At 36.8% G+C, this 23,773-nt stretch overlaps 1 protein-coding gene across 5 annotated transcripts in view; it reads right to left on the reverse strand.

The window, feature by feature from the left end:
* The window catches only part of CNKSR2 (connector enhancer of kinase suppressor of Ras 2), a 267,319-nt gene that overhangs the window by 209,284 nt on the left and 34,262 nt on the right, over positions 1 to 23,773 (reverse strand). For all 5 annotated transcript variants that reach the window (XM_078064918.1, XM_078064917.1, XM_078064916.1 and 2 more), the window contains exon 2: positions 11,317 to 11,480. In XM_078064918.1, coding sequence (XP_077921044.1) covers positions 11,317 to 11,480 — 164 coding nt within the window. The remainder of the gene's footprint in view (positions 1 to 11,316; positions 11,481 to 23,773) is intronic.

Consider the following 23,773-nt stretch of genomic DNA (forward strand, 5'->3'; position numbering starts at 1 on the left):
CTGGTTCCATACATATTTTAGGATTGTTTGTTCCAGTTCTGTGAAAAATGCTGGTGGTATTTTGATAGGAATTGCATTAAATGTGTAGATTGCTTTGAGTAGTATAGACATTTTAACAATATTTGTTCTTCTGATCCATGAGCATGGAATATCTTTCTATTTGTGTCATCTTCAATTTCTTTCATGAGTGTTTTACAATTTTCAGAGTACAGATCTTTTACCTCTTTGGATAGTTTTATTCCTAGTATCTTATTGTTTTTGGTGCGATTGTAAATGAGATAGACTCCTTAATTTCTCTTTCTGTTGCTTCATTATTGGTGTATATAAATGCAACAGATTTCTATACATTGATTTTGTACCCTGTGACTTTACTGAATTCCTCTATCAGTTCTAGCAGTTTTTTGGGGGTCTCTCGGGTTTTCCACAGAGAGTATCATGTCATTGGCAAATAGTGAAAATTTGACTTCTTCCTTGCCAATTTGGATGCCTTTTATTTCTTAATGTTGCCTGACTGCTGTGGCTAGGACTTCCAGTACTATGTTAAATTACAGTGATGAGAGTGGGCATCCCTGTCTTGTTTCTGACTGAATAGGAAAAGCTCTCAGTTTTTCCCTATTGAGGATGATGTTACCTATGGATTTTTCATAGATGGCCTTTATTATGTTGAGGTATGTTCCCTCTAAACCTACTTTGTTGAGAATTTTTATCATGAATGGATATCGTACTTTGTCAAATTCTTTTTCTGCATCTATTGAAATGATCATTTGGTTCTTATCCTTTCTTCTGTTAATGTGATGTATCACATTGATTGATTTGTGAATATTCAACCACCCTGGCAACCCAGGAATAACTCCCATTTGATCATGGTGAATGATTTTTTTTTAATGTATTGTTTTATTCAGGTTTCTAGTATTTTGTTGAGGACTTTTGCATCTATGTTTGTCAGAGGTAATTCTCTTTTTTAGTGGAATCCTTATCTGGTTTTGGTATTAGGTAAGGCTGTCCTCATAGAATGAATCTGGAAGTTTTTCTTCCTTTTCTATTTTTTGGAGTAGTTTCAGAAGAATAGGTATTAACTTTTCTTTAAGTGGTAGAAGTCCCCTCTGAAGCCATCTGGCCCTGGACTTTTGTTTGTTGGGAGATTTCTGAGTAGTGATTCAATCCCTTTCTGGTTATCGGTCTCTTCAAGTTTTCTATTTCTTCCTGTTTCAGTATTGGTACTTTATATGTTTCTAAGAATTTATCCATTTCTACCAGGTTGTCCAATGTATTGGAATATAATTTTTCATAATATTCTCTTAATAATTGTATTTCTGTGGCAGTTGTTGTTATTTCGCCCCTCTCATTTGTGATTTTATTTATTTGGGTGCTTTCTCTTTTCTTCTTGGTAAGTCTAGCTAGAGGTTTATCAATTTAATAATTAATTCTTTCAATGAACCAGCTCCAGGTTCAATGATCTGTTCTACTGTTTTCTTAGTTTCTATATCATTTATTTCTCTTCTAATTTTTATTATTTCCTTTCTTCTGCTGGCTTTAGCCTTCATTTGTTGTTCTTTTTCTAGCTACTTATGTGTAAGGTTAGGTTGCTTGTGATTTTTCCTGCTTTGAGGTAGGCCTGTATTGCTATATACTTCCCTATTAGGACCAATTTGCTGCATCCCAAAGGTTTTGGACCATTGTGTTTTCATTTTCATTTCTTTCCATGTATTTTTAAATTTCTTCTTTGATTTCCTGACTGACTCATTCATTGTTTAGTAGCACATTGTTTAACCTCCATGTATTTGTATTTCTAAATTTTTTTCTTGTGGTTGACTTCTAGCTTCACAGTGTTGTGGTCAAAAAAGGTGCATGGTATGATTTCAATCTTTGAACTTGCTGAGGCTTGTTTTGTGATCTAATGTGTAATCTATTCTGGAGAATATTCCATGTACACTTGAAAAGAATGTGTATTCTGCCGTTTTAGGATGGAATGTTCTGAATATATCTGTTAAGTCATCTGGTCCGGTTCTTCATTCAGATCCTTTGTTTCCTTGCTTATTTTCTGTTTAGATGATTTGTCCATTGATATAAGTGGGGTGCTAATGTCCACTACTATTATTGTGTTATTATCAACTAGTTCCTTTATATTTGTTATTGTTTTATATATGTGGCTGCTCCCATTCAGGAGCATAAATAATTAAAATTTTTATATCTTTTTGTTGGATTGTTCCCTTTATGATTATATAGTGCTCTTCAATGTCTCTTTATACAGTCTTTGTTTTAAAGTCTAGTTTGTTTGATATAAGTATTGCTACTCCAGCGTTCTTTTGATATCCATTTGCATGATAATTATTTCTCCATCTCCTCACTTTCAATCTGCAGATGTCTTTAGGTCTAAAATGAGTCTCTTAGAGGCAGCATATAGATAGGTCTTGATTTTTTATCCATTCTGACACCCTATGTATTTTGATTGGAGCATTTAGTTCATTTACATTCAAAGTAATTATTGATATATATCTACTTAGTGCCATATTATTACTTGTTTTGTTGTTGTGTCTGGAGATTTCTTCTGATCCTTTCTTGTCTTTGTCATTTTTGGTCTCTCTTTTCCACTCAAAGAGTCCCCTCTAATATTTCTTGCAGAGCTGGTTTAGTGGTCATGAACTCCTTCAGTTTTTGTTTGTCTGGGAAACTCTATCTTTCCTTCTTCTCTGAGTGATAGCCTTGCTGGATAGAGTATTCTTGGCTGCAGATTTTTCCCATTCAGTACTTTGAATATATCCTGCCATTGTCTTCTGGCATCCCATGTTTCTGTTGAGAAATCTCCACCTACCCATATGAGTCCTTCCTTTGTAAGTTAGGGACTTCTTTTATCTTGCTGCTTTTAAGACTTTTTCTTTATCACTATATTTTGCAAATTTAATTACAACATGTCTTGGTGTTGGCCTGTTTTTGTTGATTCTGATGAGAGTTTTTTGTGACTCCTAGATTTGGATGTCCATTTTCCTTACCCAGCTGAAAACTTGTTATTATTTCTTCAAAAAAGTTTTCTGCCCCTTTTTCTCTCTTCGTCTTCTGGGACTCTCATAATACAAATGATATTATGTTTGATGGAGTCACTGATTCCCTAAGTCTATTCTTGTGTTGCATAATCCTTCTCTTTTTTGTTCAGCTTCATTACTTCCTATTATTTTGTCTTCTAAGTCACTAACTCATTCCTCTGCTTTTCCAGCCTGTTTATTGCATCAAGCCTGTTTCCAATCTTGTTTATAGCATTCTTCATCTCTGATTCTTTTTTAACTCTTTTATCTGTGTGGTAAGGGTCTCACTGATGTTTTCTATTCTTTTCTCAAGCCCAGTGAGTATCCTTAGGATTGTTGCTTTAAATTCTCCATCAGGTATGTTACTTTTATCAGTTTTGCTTAGATCTCTGGCCATGGCCTTACCTTCTTCTTTCATTTGGGATAAATCCCTCCATCTTAGCATTTTGTCTAAGTCTCTGCCTTCTCTGTGTTAGAAAAGCCAGTTATATCTCCTGCCCCTAAAAGTAACGGCCTTAGGAGGAAGAGGTCATGTAATGCCCAGGGCCTGGTGCTTCAGGGAATGTCTCTGGTGTGTGCTTCATGTGCTCTGCTGTTGTGTTCTGGCTGTTCTATCCTTCAGGCCAGTCATCTGCAGGGGCTCTCCTTGCCTGCTATGGGCAGTGTTTAGTCCCTGGTCTGAATATGGAGAGTTTTAACTAGGTGTGCCCTGGTCTGCTTGTCAAATGAGACCTGACACCAGCTCCACCAGAACTGAGGCCCCGCAGGACTCTCTGGTCCGGAGATGTGGTGTGGACAGGGGTTTGTGCTGGTCTTCTGTGGGAGGGTCCCACTGCGCTGGAACTGAGGCAAACTTGACTGAGAAGGGCAGTCCTGCCAGAGTGTGGTGAGTGGGGCTTGGTGTAAGCAAGTTAGGCAGCCAGTGTCCCTGCTGAGAGGTGGGGGAGGGAAATGGCACTAGCCAGCTCCTTTGCTCCTAGGGAGAGAGATGTCTCTGTGAAAGCTGCCTCTCAGGGATGTACTCTGAATGAAAAATTTCTTCCCTGTCAGCCCTAGGCATTCTTCAAATTGCTAATTCCAGGCTGTCTTCCCCCAGGTTGTTTGCCTGCCTTCCCCTCAGGAGTAGTGCAGTGTCCTCAGGGCTCCATTCCAGCCAAGCCAGCTGATCTTTAAAACTCTAGGCTCTAAGTCCTGCTGTTGCAAGACCTCACAAAATTCAGCCCCTCTCGTTTTCCAAGCCAGTGGCTTTGGGGAAATGTTTTCCTTGTGTGTTCCCTTGTGTGCTCCTCTCTCTGTAGCCCTTCTCCAGGACCATGGCTCCCTCCCCTCTGCAGCACCCTGATCTGTTTCTTCCCTAAACCATGTCTTCACACTCTTACATTCTTTGATGTGGTCTCTTTTCTCCCTTTAGTTGTGGAGCTTGTTCTGTACCCCTTTTGGTCGATTTCTGGGGGGTATTTAGGATGACTGAATAGTTATCTAGTTGTGTTTGTGGGATGAGTCCAGGGTCCTCCTACTCTGCCACCATCTTCCTCTCCTACCTATTCCCTCAACTTTTAAAAAGTGCAGATTTATTCATTACAGACTTGCTTTGTACTGGATATGCATGGGACAAATATGCATTACTACTGATTTGGAAAGAACTACATCAAGAAAACAAAAGCTTAGACATGAAATGTAGTTAGCTATTTTCTTTGTCCTATATGTTACATATTTGTTTACATATATGTCTGCCAGGAACCAGCTGTAGCTACACTGATTCAACATAGCCAGTCTATTCTTAAATAATTGGTGCTAAGTTCTTACTGTTCTTCTGTTTTAATTACATGCATGCAAAAGCACAAAAAAGAAATGAAGGCTACACTTAACATTTTAGAAGATCAAGTTGGCTGTATCCTCACTAGTGGTGAATTCTCTAAATACTTAACAAAATATTCAATATTGGCACCACATATTTTACAATGTCAATGCTATTTTATTCAGAGCTCTTAATTTGATTGCATCATGTAGCAGGTGTTTAGGTTTTATAATACTTTGCTTTATAAATATGAGTGAGTCGTAAAAGGACTGCTTTAATGAATATTTTTTAGAAATGAATTATTTTGAGATGAATGAACCAAGCAATTATGTTGCAAAGAAACAAATCCCAGCAATTGCAGACATCTAAATTTTCATGCAAAATACCTATTATATGAAAAGTACATGAAGAATGAAATGAAAACTGTTCTTATCCTGTCATAAATGATTCACTTATACTTCCCAATAACAAGTTGCATTGTCAGAGCATAAATTAAGGGCTATACATTGATATTTTATTTATGCTTTACTATTTCAGTTAATATACTGTACTCTCTATTGAAGCATACTAAATGATAGAGTAACAGCAGGAAAGAGTTAACACACCTCCAAATCATGAACAGCTTACTTCTGTCTAGAATAACATGGTACAAACAATATAGTTGGTGCTTAAATAAATATATGTCGTATGAATGAACAAGTTCCTAAATAAACCTTTGATTTTCATCAACTGCCATAACATTTATTCCCCATCAGGACTAACTTTAAAATAAGGCAGATGAAAATATTCCATAGCTTGAAAGAAACAGAGGAATTTGATAGTTTTTCTTCTTCCTTATACTAGGAACAGAAAATTCAGAGTCAGAGGAAGAGGAAAAAATTACAGTTTTCTGGGAAAAAGCAGAGAACTTCATTCAGCAAGATAACATTAATTTAATATCCTTTATGTGCTAAGCACTGGGCAGAGAGCATAAAAAAATCTAAGCAAAAAATTATAATGTGATACCAAACATAAGTTGCCTTTCTTCTTATCACTTCTCATTATGCACCAGCCAAATCAAAATTATCATTTTTCTCTGAACATTTCCTATTCTTTCACAATTCTGTCTTTACACATGATATTTCTTCTGCCTAGATAACTTTCCCCAACTTTTTGTCTGGCAAACATCTACTCACCCTGCAAGTCCCAATGCAAATCCCACCTACACTTCCCGGATCCCCGCAGTAGTGTTCATCATTTCCTTCTGCACTCCCTGAGATTTTCTTTAAATCTGCGTAATCTTTTAATGACTATTGTCTTCTTTACTGGACTGTATACATCTTAAGAGCACAGACTATGCCTTTTTAATCTTTGTAATTCCTGTGGTATCACTGTTTGAGCATGAACATATAATTGTTAAAAGAAGAAATAAAAACAGTAGATGTAGGGAAAAAAGTAGAAAGCCACTAGAGATATTAAAGTTTCAAAGAGATAGGGGCGCCTGGGTGGCTCAGTTGGTTAAGCGACTGCCTTCGGCTCAGGTCATGATCTCAGGGTCCTGGGATCGAGCCCCACATCGGGCTCCCTGCTCCGCGGGAAGCCTGCTTCTCCCTCTCCCACTCCCCCTGCTTGTGTTCCCTCTCTCGCTGTCTCTCTCTCTGTCAAATAAATAAATAAAATCTTTTAAAAAAAAGTTTCAAAGAGGTAATACACAATCCCCCATTCCTAACAGCACACCTCCTGGTCTAGTCAACTCAGCTTGCTGATGAAGGATCTCACCACCTAATTTTATAATGGTATGTAGAAGTAAATCAGAATTCATTGCTCAGAAATTCACTTGATATTCACAGGAAAATATGCATTGTATAAAATGGAAGATATCTGCACTTCTAACTTGCTGATGTATAGTCATTAGGAAGTGGTAGAAGGGAAATTTAATATTTGGCCTCTTTGGGGAATGTGACCAATTTATTGCTGAATAAACACAGAAAGAATGATTTTAATGTGTATTTTTCCCAAGAAAACAATGCAACACTATGGTGCTTAAACCAAGAACTGTGGAGGAATTAAAACTCAGCATACGAAGAGACTTATACAGCTCTATGTGAGAACACTGAAGTGGTCTAGACATCTATCTCTCATGCCATCTTTCTAAGTTTAGGTCAGCAGAGATTGTTCATGGGCCAAGCTCCAAAGCCTGGAGGTTCAGACTATTTGTAGGTAGCACTGTAATCATTAATCTTATTTCCTTCTTCAAACTGACAGCTCGAAGTCCAGCACTTAAGTGGTTTATCTCTGAAGAGTCCTGCTTATGAGACATAACATCCTGAACTTCAAACTCTGACACACCCAACTATTTACTGTTATAAAAGATGTGGCAAATAGGGGCACCTGGGTGGCTCAGTCGGTTAAGCATTCAACTCTTGATTTCAGCTCAGGTCATGATCTCAGGGTTGTGAGATGGAGCCCCGCATCAGGATCCGTGCTGGGCTTGGAGTCTGCTTAAGATTCTCTCTCTCCCTCTGCCCCTTCCCACTCTCTCCTCTCTTAAAAAAAAAAATGTGGCAAATAGAGGACTGCTAGATCATGCCCCCATCTCCAAGCCACTTCTGTTGCACCTTCATGGCCACACTGACTCAGATTTGGAGACCAGTATGCAAAAACACTGAGGACGCCTACCTTACCTTGAGTATTATCTCTTATATCAGGCATGATTTTGGTGATCTGATTATGATAAGGGATAGAGTGCAAGTGCATGTTCTAATCTAAGCTGATTTCTCTGATCTCAGAATAGGGAAATAAGAAGATCCTCAAACTATCATGTGAAAAACATGTCAAGACTCTTACAATACCACTTTCAAAAAGTATTTATTCAGCATCCATTATTGCCAGGCATCTGTGATACACACTAGGTATTTAATAAGCATAGTTACTTTTCCCACATAGCTTATAGTCTAGCAGAAGAAACAGACATTAAACTGATAAATACACATATAAATATGTCATTACAAAATGGGATGAGGGTTAAAAGAATAACAGTAAGGGGCTAACCTCCACCAATGGTGAGGGAATAATCAGAGAATGTTTTTTTAAGGAAATGACAATTAAGGTTAAGACTGAGATGTGTAGGGGCGCCTGGGTGGCTCAGTCGTTGGGCGCCTGCCTTCAGCTCAGGTCATGATCCCAGGTCCTGGGATCGAGCCCCGCATTGGGCTCCCTGCTCAGCGGGAAGCCTGCTTCTCCCTCTCCCACTCCCCCTGCTGTGTTCCCTCTCTCGCTGTGTCTCTGTCAAATAAATAAATAAAATCTTTAAAAAAAAAAAAGACTGAGATGTGTAAATGGGAGATAATAATCAATCTGGTTTCAGATTGTACTCGTCTTTAGAAAGTGCTTTCAGTCAGGTTTATTTTTTATTTTATTTTTCTAAGATTTTATTTATTCATTTGAGAGAGAGAGCAAGTACAAGCAGGGGAAGAGGCAGAAGGAGAAGCAGGCTCCCCACTGAGCAGGGAGCCAGATGTGGGGCTCGATCTCAGGACCTGGAGATCATGACCTGAGCAGAAGGCAGATGCTTAATCATCTAAGCCACCCAGGTGCCCCTCTATTATTTTTTAAGTAGGCTCCACACCCAACATAGGGCTTGAACTCATGACCCTGAGGATCAAGAGTTGCATCCTCTACCAAGTGATCCATCCAGGTGCCCCTCAGTCCGGTTGTTTTTCCTTGCCTATCCTATTGGCTTTTAGCGAAATTTGATGATATTACTGATGTTCCTTAATGAAAATAACACTCCCCACTGCTTTTGTGACAATGCTTTTGAAGCTGTCTTCACATTTCTCTGACTACTCCATAAGCCTCTTCTGTAGTCTCTTCTTCCTTCCCAGCCCCACTGTGGAGGGGAGTCCCTCCATGGGTGATCTCTCTCTCTATGGATTCAATCCTTATATCCTGGAGACTCCGAAATCTCTATCTTCAGCTACTTCTCAAGCTCCAAATTCATATGTTCAACCCTTTGATGAGTATCTCTTTCTGGATAACTCAGAGATGCCTCAAATTCAATGAATCTAAAACTCAATTTATATTCCCACTTAAATCTATTCTTGCTACTACTGTCCATCTTCATTATTACAAAATTATCTACTCTATGTCTGCAGCTAGAAAACATGGAATCTTTTTCAACTCCTCCCTTTATCTCACCCCTCATATTCATCAGATCTTCTCTATTCCTGTTCAACCTTAGTTCAAGCCCTACTCATAGCCTAAGTAGATCATTTAAAACATTCTGGGGCGCCTGGGTGGCTCAGTCAGTTAAGCATCTGCCTTTGGCTTAGGTTATGATCCCGGAGTCCCAGGATTGAGCCCTGCATCAGGCTCCCCGCTCAGCAGGGAGTTAGCTTCTCCCTCTGACCCTCCCCCATCTAGTGCTCTCTCTCTCTCTCCCTACTCTCTCTCTCTCTCTAATAAATAGACGAAATCTTAAAAAAAATAAAACATTTCTGAATTGTTCGTCTGGTCTTCAGATTATACTCACTCCATTCCCTCCTTTTTACTACCAGTAGTTACCATTTTAAAACAAGTATTTGATCATTCCTGCATGGTTCTCCAATATCCACACTCGAAAATACAAATCTCTTATCATGATGTTTAGGTACTTTATATAGTCTGGGCCTATTCTCTTTTAAAGCCGAATTTTTATATGCAAACAATGAATCATGGAACACTACATCAAAAACTAATGATGTAATGTATGGTGACTAACATTACATAATAAAAAAAAAATTAAAGCCTAATTTTCTGCCACTGTTTCCCATGTATTTTTGTCATGTAAAATAGCTAACCATTGTTCAAACCCACCAGGCATGCTCTTTATTTTGTGTGCCTGTGTATGGGTTGTTTTATCTACCTTCCCTCTTGTTCTTCCCAACACATGCTCATCCTTCTCTAGGCTCCTTAAATATCACCTCTTTTGCAATATGAACCCATCTGTCATAGTCAAAGCTAGTTATTTTCTCTTCTGTGTCCCCATGATACTTAGTTCATACTTTTATTTTAGTAATTATACTACAGTATTGTGATTATTTCTGTGTCACTCCCTCCTCCATAGGCTTTCCAAGAGGACAGGAACTACATCTTAAATCTGACACACAAGTTCTGAGTGTATTAATTGATTCTTGAATTATATATAATTATCTACTCATTTCTTATTAATTATCATCATCTTAATGGTTAAGTACTTATTGAATACCTACTATGTGCCAGGCACTGAATCAGGCACCACACAAATACCATCTCATTTGCTTTTCACAACACCTCCAGGAGGCAATTGTTATTATCTCCATTTTATATTAAAAAATCAAAGTGGGGCTACTGGGTGGCTCAGTCAGTTAAGCATCCGACTCTTGATTTCAGCTCAGATCATGATCTCAGGGTTGTGAGATTGAGCCCTGCATCAGGCTCATGCTCAGTGGGGAGTTTACTTCTCTCCCTCTCCTTCTGCCCCCCTCCTCTCTCTCTCGAATAAATAAAATAAATCTTAAAAAAATAAAAATAATAAAAATAAATAAATAAACCAAGGTTATGATGAAATTACTTGCCCACAAGTGTCAGTAACTGACTGAGCCAAAATTAAATCACAGATTATTATATTACAAGACTGATGTTTTTATCTCACTGTAGCTCTAGCCCCCTTACAAATATCTGTAAGAAGTTAAAACCAATCAGGTGTCGGGGCGCCTGGGTGGCTCAGTCGTTAAGCGTCTGCCTTCAGCTCAGGTCATGATCCCAGGGTCCTGGGATCGAGCCCCACATCGGGCTCCTCGCTCTGCGGGAGGCCTGCTTCCCCCTCTCCCACTCCCCCTGCTTGTGTTCCCTCTCTCGCTGTGTCTATCTCTGTCAAATGAATAAATAAAAAAATCTTTAAAAAAAAAAAAAACCAATCAGGTGTCATCTTACCTAACATGGAAAAAAAAACTATGTACCTTTCAGAATATTTAATGTATTATCAGAATCTTACAGGATTATTTTGACACTTATTTCTCTTGTATGTGGACAAAAGTAACCATATAGTGTACAATATTCAATTTTTATTGGATGTATACATTTAGAACATTCAAATAATTTGATTATTTTAAGGATGATTTTTCTAAAATAGGATTTCTTAATATTTATGTTATTAAATCAAAACTTTTAGAAGGGAATGGACTTTTTAACTGATTGTATACAATTGTATATCCCAAATGATGCTGTGAAAACTCTAACACAAGTTTCTGAAGTAACTAAATGTAATGTCACCAGTTGAGTTATAAGCGTCTTTAATTTTTAATTTGGCACTATATACCATACCAAATTTAATAAAGGAGGAAAATACCACTTCCAGTTAGTTGAGAATTAGGGGAGTTTTTCCTACTTACACTTAAATTATTTTTAAAAAGAGAAGAAAAAGAAGGAAAGAAACTAAGAAAGGAAAAAAATTTAAACGAAGTAATAGAAGTTTCCCTTCCTACCAGTTAATGTCCTTACCAGTGCACACAGAAGGTCAACTGCTTCCAAGATCAATTCCTGATGGCCAATGCGGCTGACCCCCAGATCTTCTAGCTCCTGATGTGTAATGCGCAGCAGCTGGTCTCCACTGATCTTCTCCCTCTCGAAGTTCTTAATATACTGCTGCAAACAGTCATCAAGACCTGCAGAAGAAAAATATGGAAAACCAGAATGAAAAAACAGTTGAACGAAACAAACAGAAAAAATAAAATAAGCATTAACTCCTACCAAGTCACAAGTTAAGTCTGTTTCAACTCTGGACTAGTTCAATCATCCACTTTTTTCCAACCAATATATGGACTGCAGGAGGAAAAAAAACCACTTCATGATATCCTTAGTTGTTAGGTTCCTATTTGAATTTTCCTCAGCAATTTTTGGAAATCTTTACCTCACTTCTCAAGCAGTTCTCTTTGCTGCTTATTTCATAAAGTGTGCTAACAAGAGGTTCTCCCCACTTCTAAACTTACCTACACTTCACTCCTCCTTTCTTCTTTAACCCCACTGCAGAGGGAGAGTTATCCTTCCTTCCTGTACAAGACTAATCGATCTTCCTGTGCTCTGGAATCCCATCTTCTGCCACCTTAACACTACTTCAACAATTAAAAAAAATAAACACTCTCTTTATTTAACCATTTCCCAGCCACTGACTCCAGTATTCGAACATCTGCCAGTTTAATAAACAAAACAAAAACCTTTCCTTGATTTCTTTGATCCTGTATTCCCCCACTAGTTTGTTATTCCCTTCAGAGCCAAGCTCCTTACCTTTTTACCCCACCTGCAATGTACTCCCTAATCCACTAACATTTAGATTTCACCCAAATTCAAAAGTGGAATCCAGAGTGGATACATTTTTCAAGATTACTCAGGGCACTTCCATAAGTGAATAGCCAGGCTATAGATTGGGTTAGCTTCAACTGCCTATGAAATAACCTGATACAAATGATGAACAAATGGTGAACTGGACTAACAAGATTAGTTCTCTCCAGATTTTTAAGTGAGGAGCACCAAGAAAATGAGGCAATTAGCAAAAACTAAAAGGTCTTAATCTTAAATCAGGCCATAAATATCTCTAATCTAGACTAAAGCAGTTTTATGGGTTTCCTGCTGCGAGTCACTATCCCCTCCAATTCATCTCTCCCAGCATAAAAATTCTGATGTCATTCTTTATCTCAAAACTTCTCAGTTTCTTCGTATTTATGATAGAATAAAATCTGAACTACTTTATACAGTGTTCAAGGCCCTTCCTGATCTGGACCCTGCCTTCCTATACAAACTTATTCCAGACACACTCCACGCTTCCCAATCTCCCACTCTACACTACAGACCTCCATTACAACAATGCCCACATTGTATTATATTTTGTTCCCATCTCTGTATGCCCAATAAATGGCTTAGAAATTCCTTGAAGTTGAGGACTATGTCTTTGGAATGAAAACCCAGGGCTCAGCACAGTGACTAACACAGAGTAGGGCTCAATAAGTGTAAAATGAACAAATCAGACATGTTCTTTTATGCTATATCACCTGGTCAGAGAAAATCAGGAACATTTTAAATAAGAGCTAAATCTAAAAATAAGAGTGGAGGGTTGGTACATGGCATTTTGAGGCACTCATGTCTTAATACATTGCAGAATAACAGGAGACAGAATGCTATTATTTTGAGTTGATTTTTCTTATGATTCTTCTATGTAAAGGAATGATAAAGGATCTCTTACAGCACCAATTCCACCAGCGTCATTAGTAAGGTTATAGACCAAGTCACATTATATGTGGCAGAGGAGAAATAAGGGAGAGATCTCATTAATTGGTGCCTAATTTAACTATCAAGGTGTATTACCCCATAATATAGGCAGTATCTTGGCTCCTATATTTAAAATGTAAAATATATGGCAAATATACAGCTAGGATATTATAAAATTATAATAATGTCACTTTGTGTCAATATGCATATTTATGAACTATAAGGTACTTTTATATACATTTTTCCTTACCTGAATTATAAATAATAAATGACCTTATAATATTTTAGAGTTGTTGTTTTGACTGAAAGGTCAAAATCAATATCTCAAATCTGTATATGGAAAAAATATTGTCCAAAAAGCCATCTACAAAAATCACAAAAATGAATACATTATATTATTGGGCTAAAGGCCTGAACTTCATGATTCTAGGAACTGCACAGCATACATGTAACAATTAAAACCTTCTCATTCACTCATACACTATTTTATTTAAAGTAAAGCTGTCCCATTTTCAAGAATGAGAAATTCTTTGGTGATTATGACTAGTCTTCAACAATGTAACATTTATTCAATAGATAAAATGGGAACAAATATATACCAGATTTTAAAAGTGTTATTACCTACCTCTTTTTTTAAAGCTCTCGTGTGGCATAAATTATTTCTTTACTTTCCACCAAATTTTACCCTTTCTAAGTTGACCTATGTTCTAAATAATTATAAGTAAATTTTATAACCTCCACTTATAAATTGCTATTATTCTTAAGAAAACATACAGAAAATAAATTTTGATCCATACTCTAAAAACCACACAAGTGTACCATGAAGAAAATTGTGCACTTTTGTCAAATGAAACATTAAACTATATACATTTTTTTGTCTAAAACCATGCCTTAAAACAATTAAAACAAAGGCTTGAAATCATTACTATGACATGTGTCTCTGACTCTCAGTGAATTATACTGCTTTCCACCATCTGCAGGGAAGAGGAATGAACATAATCATGGATCTAGAAAGATGTTCCAAAAATAATGAAACATTTACAAAATGATGACATTTGAGAGATGTCCTAAGGATGCACAAATTTCCAGTAAATCAACAATATTACAAAAGAAGGAGTAAAATAAATTAATCCACTATATGTGGAAGTAGATATGAAAGGTGCAAATTACTATATTTAATGCTCAAAATCTTTTTTAAAAAAGATTTTATTTATTTATTTGAGAGAGAGATTGAGAGAGCATGTGTGAGCAGGGAGGGGCAAAGGCGGAGGGAGAAAGAATCTGAAGCAGACTCTGCACTGAGTGCGGAGCCCAAGTTCAGGGCTGGATCCCAGGACTGGGAAAACATGACCTGAGCCGAAACCAAGAGTTGGACGCTTAACCAACTGAGCCACCCAGGCGTCCTAATGTTCAAAATCTTAAAAACCCACTTAAAATGGTATTAAGAAGATGACTCTATCCCTACTCCAGGAAATTTCACTTTATACACCATTTTATACATAATATATGTACTCTTATCTATAAACAGAACACTCTGATATTTAAAGCAAAAAATAAAAATGTAAATTCTTGTTAGAGTTCTGTTGCCACTATTTACTGTGAATAACAAAGATCAACAAATGAAGATTTATGAGGACTTTTGTCACTTCTGCAAAATAAGGTCAGGAAATTAAAATGAACACATATTAATCCTATATCCTTTTGCTGGACTCAAATACGTGAATGATAACTTGATGCAGAAGGTCTTAATTTTAATGTAATTTTCAGTCCCCTTATTTCACTGACACTGCTTTTTTCCAAGATCACCAATGACCAAAATCACACCAGACTCAATTGCCTCATTTACAATCTCATTCTCCCTAAGCAAGTTATTTCTCTATTTCTACCACCATTTTTCTAGTCTCAGAACCATCTTAGATGATTCCCCAATTTAATCTCTTATCTTGTCAGTTAGTGAGGAACATAATTTCTTCATTCAAAATAGCTCTTGCTCTGTCCTTTCATTTCTGATCTCATTGTCACCACCTTACTCATGCTGTACAGCCTGCCCTGATGCCCATCTGCTCCCCCTGGCAGCAGTCTGTCCAGTCTATCACTGTCAGATCTCTAAAAACACTCTTTGATTAAGCCATTTCCCAATTCAAAAATGTGAAGGAGTCTTCCTGACAAAAGGTTAAAATTCAAAAATCTTTTTTCTTATTTTTAAGACTTATTTTTTGGGGGGAAGGGCTCTTGGATGTTATTATCAGTTAGCATTTGTGTATTAATTGCAACAACTACTATAGACAATAAAAGCATTTTCTACATTACAAACAGCCAGAAAGCTCATATAACCATGCTTTTCTTCTATGCACAGGATGATATATAACGATAAATGATCTAGCAAAAGACAATTCCTATTTAAGATCTTGTGATACTTCCTAAGCCATCTAAAAAGGATGAAATTATATTCAATAGCATTTTGGCACTAAATGACTTTACTGTATTCTAATTATTGGAAAACTGGCTAACCTATGTAAATATACAAGCTACTTAACAGATACCCAGAATATTTAATAAAACAAATTCCTGAACTATTCTGGAAAAATGAGGTTTTGCTCCAAAACCTATGTAGTTAAAAATCTGTTTAACAATTTCCATATAGTTCTCGGATGATACAGCCTTATAAATTCTTGCTTTAATTCAGATGAGCTGCCCGTCACTCTTACTTGGTAGGTAAAAATGTATTTACTCTTTGCTGTGCTTTTAATTATATTCCAGTTTATATTTTGTTCAGCCAAAAAAAAAATAAGATAAAGTTTTCTTCAAAAACACCTATGCCACTAGACAATTCTAAATTCCAACAATAAAAAAAGGCAGTATCTGTTTTAACAACTGAGAAACAACATGAACAAGAATAACCAACTGTGGGGCATCCATACCATGAAATACTACTCAGAAATAAAAAGGGAACTATTGATATACACACAACGTGGATGGATCTCAAAGATATTATGCTGAGTGAAAATGGCAACTCTGAAAGAAGTTATTGAATGATTCCATTTATACTACATACTAAAAAAGGCAAAACTATAGCAACAAAAAACAGATTAGTAGTTGCCAGGGATTGGGAATGTGAAGAGGCTAAGCAGCAGGAGGGAGTTTTTTGGGGGTGATAAAACTGTTTTATATCATGACTGTGGTGTGCTGGTGACATAATTCTATACATGTGTTAAAATGTTTACAACTCTAACACCAAAAAACTCAATTTTATTCTGTTAATTGAAAATTTTTTTCTCAGTTACAAATGAATTCCAGGCAACAAACATTTGGAATATACTATTAAACTCAAAATTTCATTGAAAAAATTTCCTTCTGACATTTTCTCATGGTGTTTGATATAAAAGACCCAGACCAGGGAACAATGTTTCCAGCATTCCATTCAGCATCTATTTATTAAGCACCTACTAAGTTTGGGGCAGTGTATATACCAATGCATTTAACTACCTTTGAAAAGACTCCCTTCACTCTGCTGACTGGCAGAGCTGAAAGGCTATAAACAGAATTCTCCCTAAGAAGCTGTATAGGATACAGGGTGTGCAGACTGATGCATTAGAAAACCAATCACTGCCTGTGGTCTCTGGAAGACTTCTGAGAAGCCCAAACCTCACTACGCTGATCATCATCATTTCTACTCTTCTCAGACCTACTTTGTTTCTCCAACAATTTAATCTTGCCTTTAAGAGACTAAAAAAAAATCTTGACTGGGTAACAATATGCAATTGTTACATTTTGCAAAATAATTCAGCTTCCTTACAATCTGTTCCTGGTTCTTCATTTTAAACCAGAGTAGATTTTAAATGCCAGGCAACTTCAAAATGAATTTCTAAAAAATATCTGGTTTAAAACTCCCCTCCCTACAAAATGACCAAAAGAAAACAAAAGTAAAGAAGAAAACTTAATCAGCACTGAAACCAGGAGACACTGCCAACCACCTAACATAGTCACGATTTAATGTTAAAAAAATAAAAAGGTATTAGAAGACATCTAGGTTCTGTATCAAACCAGAGCCAGAAACAGTAAAGAAAAGACAATTATTTGACTACATAAAAATTGTTTTTGTTATGACATATCAAATCAGAATATTCACAAGAAAGTCCTTAAGACATATCCAGTGATAACACTACGTCAAGGCCAACTGAAGAGGACAAAGTAACCCATGGATATACTATCAAGTTGCTTAAAACTGCTCAGTTTTAAAATAGTGATATCTGGTAATCTGAGACAGCAACCTTAAAATGCACATCACACAAAACAATGTTTGAATGGTTTTATAATTTTTAAAGTTTTGTATCCAGAATGTGGTAAAGTGGCTGGACAAGCCGTTCTTCTCAAAGTGATTTTTAGGACAGCTTAGAAGCTCTGGTTTTTTGTTTTGTTTTGTTTTGTTTTGTTTAGATTTATTTGAGAGAGAGACAGAAAGAGAGACAGTGCATGAGGGGAGGAGGGGGAGAGGCCAAGGGAGAAGCAGACTCCCTGCTGAGCGTGGAGCCTGATGTGGGCTCATCCCAGGACCCTGAGATCAAGACCTGAGCCAAACAAAGGCAGACGCATAACTGACTGAGCCACCCAGGTGGCCCGCTTACAAGCTTTTAAATGTTCTTTAAGTAAACATTAAATAAATTCTAAATATTATGCAATTATTCTACACTTTCATCTTTTAATTTTTAAAAACAAAGTCTAAAATGATTTTAATGACATGTTCAGTAAACAAAGACTGACTGGTTTTATCATGAAGCTTAAAGCTATTACATACTTAAGAATTCATATACAACATTTTTCAAAGATAACACTTTCTCCCTCAAATTAACAGTCCATTTCACATAGTTTTAAGTAACACTGAAACTATTTCTTTGCAAGTCTTCACACTCTTTGCTAAGAATATTGTATTAACAGAAAAATGACTTTAATAAGAATCACAGGTAGACCAAGCATAAGGAATTAGTTGCAAACCTAGAGATTAGTGATATCTTTCATTTTACAACTGAATAGACAATCATTTTTTATTTTTTGTTATGTTTAAGGAAGCTTAAGTCCATTTAAGCCTTACATCTTTCATTCCAGCATTCAAGAACCTCCAAGTTCAGGCCCCAAACTATTTTTCTGACATTCTCTCTTACACATTCATATATCCTATGCTGCAGCCAAATTGAACAACTCAACTATTTCCTTAATGTGATTGTTCCTATTACCCAGAATATTTACATATTCTACATATTTAGTTGTTGAAATCCTGTCAGGTCTTGATCATTAAATCCAATGGATCTCTCTTCTCTTTGTATCTATGGATTTTACACTTATGGTACTTATTACTCATGCTGTTTTGTTATAATCTTTGCATTAGTGTCTTATTCCCCCAACAGATTAGAGAACCCTGAAGGGTAGCATCACTGACTCCTTCATACAGCACTGAGCACAGAGAGCATCTGATACAGAATCAGTCAGTCCTTCATTTAATCAATATTTACAGAGGTGACTGCTATGTGCTAAGCACTGGAAATCAAATGCTGAGCAAAGACTGACATGGCCATTGACTTTATGGAGTTTATATAATACTGAAGATGACCATCAATCATTAATCATTTAATTGATAAAAACAGATGTATAAATACAGGCCATGATAACTGTTATGAAGGAAAAAAATACGCTGTGCTGTGAGAAACAAAAAAGGAGACTTAACCCTATGCTGAGGTGACAAGTCAGGAATGGAAGACTTACTTGAGGAATCGAGGACTACATTATGATTCGTAAGCTTAAAAACTGTTAACTAGGCAAAGGGGAGGAGTGGACACTGCAGGCAAAAGAAACAACATATGCAAAGACCCTGTGCTACAAAAAGGAACACTGTACATTGGAAAAACTGAAATAACTTTGTTTGACTGAAATCCAGAGAAAAGAATGGAACAGGATAGGGTTGGAGTGATGGGCCCGGGGCAAGATGATGCAGTGTGACCCAAGAGCAATGAGAAGGCATCAAAGGATTTGAAACAGGCAGCGTTAAAAGTGTTCTGTGTTTTGTGAACATTACTCCAGACGCTTAATGACTGAGCCACCCAGGCGCCCCCAGATTTTGATTTTAAAAAGTATGTCACAGGAAACAAAAGAAAAAAAATAGATAAAATGAACTTTATCAAAGTTAATAACTTTTGTTCAGTAAAGGACACTATAAACACTATAAACAGAGAAAAGGGGGAGCCTGGGTGGCTCAGCTGGTTAAGTTCCATGTAAGTCTGCCTTCGGCTCAGGTCATGATCCCAGGGTCCTGGGATGGAGCCCCGCATCAGGCTCCTTGCTCAGCAGGGAGCCTGCTTCTCCCTCTCCCGCTACCCCTGCTTATGCTCTCTCTCTCTGTCAAATAAATAACTAAATCTTTAACAAACAAACACAGAAAAAAGGCAACCCACAGAATGGGAGAAAATATTTGCAAATCGTAAATCTGACAGGGGACTAATATTGAGAATATATTAAGAATTCCTGTAATTTCATTTCAACAGCAATGAAAACAAACAACTCAACTCAAAATGACAAAAAATCTTACATAGATATTTCTCCAAAGAAGATATACAGATGACTAATAAGCCCATGAAAAGATGCTCAACATCACTAATCATTAAGGAAATGCAAGTCAAAATCACAATGAGATACCACCTCACACCCATTAGGATGGCTACTATCCAAACAACAACAAACATCAAAAAAAAAAAAAGCCCAGAAAATAACAAGCATTGGCAAGGATGTGAATAGACCGGAACTCCTGTACAGTATTAGTGGGAATGTAAAATGGTGCAGCTGCTATGAAAAACAGTATCATATAGTTACTCAAAACAAAAATTTAAAAACAGAACTACCATATGATCCAGAAATTCCCCTTCTGGATATATATCCAAAAGAATTGAAAGCAAGGTCTTGAAAATGTATCTGTACACCCATGTTCACAGCAGCATTATTCACAACAGCCGAAAGGAAGCACAAACAGACGAATGGACAAACAACACATAGGGTGTATGTGTGTGTATATAGATATAATGGAATTATTTTTCAGTCTTAAAAAGTTAGAAAATTCTGACACATGCTGTAACACAGATGAACCATGAAGTCATTATGCTAAGTGAAATAAACAAGTTACAAAAAGGCAAATACTGTACAATTCCAATTACATGAGGTACCTGGAATTCATAAAGACATAAAGTAGAATGGTGGTTGCCATGGGGAATGGGGAGTTAGTGTTTAATGGGTACAGAGTTTCAGCTTTGCAAAATGAAAAGAGTTCTGTGGATAGATGGTGGTGACAGTAGCACAACAATGTGAATGCACTTAAACATCATTGAACTATACACTTAAAAATTACTGATAATAAATTCAATGTTATGTGTACTTTACAGTTAAAATTTCAATGTTTATTTTACCACAATGAGAAAAATACAAGTTAACAGATTAATCTTAAATAGCCTAAATTTGCTACTTTCAAATTTTACTTAGATTTAGGCATTTGGGGAGGTATTATGGGTATATGAACACCATAGGTGTAAATTACTATTTTATATATGATTATACATGCTATGTCCAGGTATAATCAAATTTCTTTAACAGAAACACAATTTTCCTTTTTATTGACGATGAAGAAACCATCAAAGCCAACGATTTACTAAATTCAGTAAATCTTACATGGAACTCATCAATATGATATCTCACCCAAGCGAATTCATCATGAAAAATAATTTGCCTAAGGATACCTGGCTGGCTCAGTTTGTAGAGCATGCAACTCTTGATCTTGGGGTGGAGTTCAAGCCCCACACTGGCCACAGAGACTATTAAAAAAAATAATAATTTGCCTAATCACAATGGGACTTATTAATACAGCTGCCATCTTTTTTGCTGTTTTCATTTAATATCTAAACAACATTGCTGAATGTTAAGGCATGCCAAAAATTTTTTCAGCAATGTGTGAATTTTAAATTTTATAAAAAATCATACATTAGACACACCAAGAGGGGAAAAAAAGAATTTTGTATCCAAATGCCATCCAGATAAATTTTGAAGGAATAGTAGCACAAAGAATTAATCAGTCATCTTTGTCTGAATGCTGGGACAGAGTCCCTTCCTGCAGGGAGGATATGCCCATGGGAAGAAGGGGGCTGTCTCTCGTAGGGGGTGGGAGGAGGTAGAGTTGGTGGTGGGGACAACCCTGGAGTTGTGTCACTGTAAAGGGGAAAACTTCCAACTTTTCTTCTGGAGACACATCTAATCTTGGTTTATCTCAGCCCCTGTCTTTCCTTAGTACTCATGATTTCTTCAGATTTAAATCAGCTTCCTAAATCAGTAACTGTCCATTCCTTATACTTCCACCACAGCACAGACCTCTACATGACTTTCAAATCTTACCAGCTAGCTTACTGAGCTATGGAATCCCTCCCCTCTTCCTGTCCCCTATATCAGGATCTCTACCCCAGTGCTTTTCAAATTCCTGATATCAACTTCCATTTATTCATTCAACAAATATTTATCAAATGCCTAGTTATGAAGTAAGCATTAATTTAGGGAGTATGAATAAAACAGTGAGCAGAAACAGACATGGTCTCTTCCTTCACTGAGCTACTTGCTGACTGGGAAAAAAGTACAATGAGTAAAGATTCACACAAGTAACCACAGCAAGTAAATTGAAGGGACAGAAAGGTACTCGTGCATGGTGATCCAAAAGCCTATAATTGGAGGATTTGACCAAATGGGACAGATCAAGAGCAAGTTTTCTGGGAGAAGTGCGGCAAGAATTGAGGTATGGAGAAGTGGGAGTTATAAGGCAAAGAGTGAGGGAGGAGCATTAGACTCTGAAAACAGCAAAGACACAGGGGTAGGAGACAGGACGGAGTGTGGGGCATTGAAAGAAAGCCACCATGACTGAAGGTTGTGTTCAGACTTGTGTTCTAAAAAGCTCTCTGGCTTCAATGTATAGAACAGTGACTTGAAGCCACTTTGTCTTTTGCCAAAGAAAGGATCATGCTTGGCAAGAACTCATTTTCCTGGTCAGCACCTTCACTTTGTCTGCCATTTCAGGTATGTGAGTTGAAGCATGCAGCTTTCCCAAACATGTCCTTTCTTTGACCATGTTATTCCTCTGTGCTGATCTATACCACTCTTACTCTCCTCCCGGTAAAAGAAGGTAAGGAAAAGACTTACAAGTAGAACCTATGTTGTTTAAAACTAAATCCATGGTCTCCTGAATAACAAATAAAAATCAGTAAGACTGATGAACCACAGACCTGTACCCCTGAAACAAATAATACATTACATGTTAATTAAAAAAATCTTTAAAAAATCAATAGGAAAATGTGATAAGAAGGTAGAAATATCTTTTAAAATGGTGATTTTAGAAAACAGTATGGTAATAGATAAAAACTGCTTTTAGAAGTTACACCTGATCATTTTAATTCAGACATATGCAACTCATGAATTCTGACTGAAGTAACTTCCACAAAAGAAAACTCTAGCATAAAAGTAACTGAAGTAACAAAGGGTGCCAACCACTGTTAAGCCTAATCTCAACACATCTCCTATGATTGTCCCTTAATACAAAACAAATCTTTTTCAGCATTTCATATCCACTGTTTGGAGCTTCCTTTACTGTTACACACACACACACACACACACACACATATACACACATACTTTCCCACTATAAATCAATGTCAGCATTATTAACTATTCAATAATATCACAGGGTCAAGCAAAAAAGAAACTTTTGGTGTTTTAAAATCTTTATGTCTCCTAAAACAGGTTCTAAAATATTAGGCCCAATTTAATTTTCAACATGTATTTTCCATCTAATGTTTTTATATCACTTAGTTTTACTTAATATTAAAATTAAAATAAAGGTATGAATTTTGGCCTTTTAACACAAAGTAAAAATGTATTGATAAGGATTTGGGGTGCCTGGGTGGGTTGACTGTCCAACTCTTGATTTTGGCTCAGGTCATGATCTCAGCATTGTGAGATCAAGCCCCTCGCAGGCTCCATGCTCAGCAGGGAGTCTGCTTGAGATTTTCTCTCTCCCTCTCCTTCTGCCCCTCCTCCCTGTGTGCACTTACATGTACACTTTCTCTCTCTCTCTCCCTTTCTTCCTAAAATAAATAACTCTAAGAAAAATGTATTCATAAGGATTTATTTTCAAGAAAAAAAAGAATCCTACATTTATTTGACAGCCATCTCTAGGTTGTCTAATGGAAACATATAGTGATATTGAATTTCGTATTCATTTTCCTTCATGAAATCAGTATGTAATAGCATATATAGTTACATTAAAAGCCAAATAATTTTTACTAGTCTATGATGTAAATTTTACTTGACCTAGGGAAATAGGTTACTTGGAGGGGCAGACTTTTCCCCCTAAAATTCCTGACACCTCTTCAAAATAATTCTAATAATTATAATTCAAAACAATGTCAGTTTTCCACTGCTTCTCAAATTTCATGTGCACACAAAACATGTGAGAATCTGATTAAAATGTAGATTCTGGGAGTGCCTGGGTGGCTCAGTCAGTTGAGGGTCCTAGAGATGGAGCCAGGCTTGGGCTCCCTGCTCAGCTCAGCTCAGAGTCGGCTTGTCTCTCTCCCTCCCCCTCTGCCCCCACTTGTGCTCAGGGATGCGTGATTGCTTGCTTGCT

The sequence above is a fragment of the Halichoerus grypus genome, chromosome X (assembly GCF_964656455.1).
Source record: "Halichoerus grypus chromosome X, mHalGry1.hap1.1, whole genome shotgun sequence".
Lineage (NCBI taxonomy): Eukaryota > Metazoa > Chordata > Mammalia > Carnivora > Phocidae > Halichoerus > Halichoerus grypus.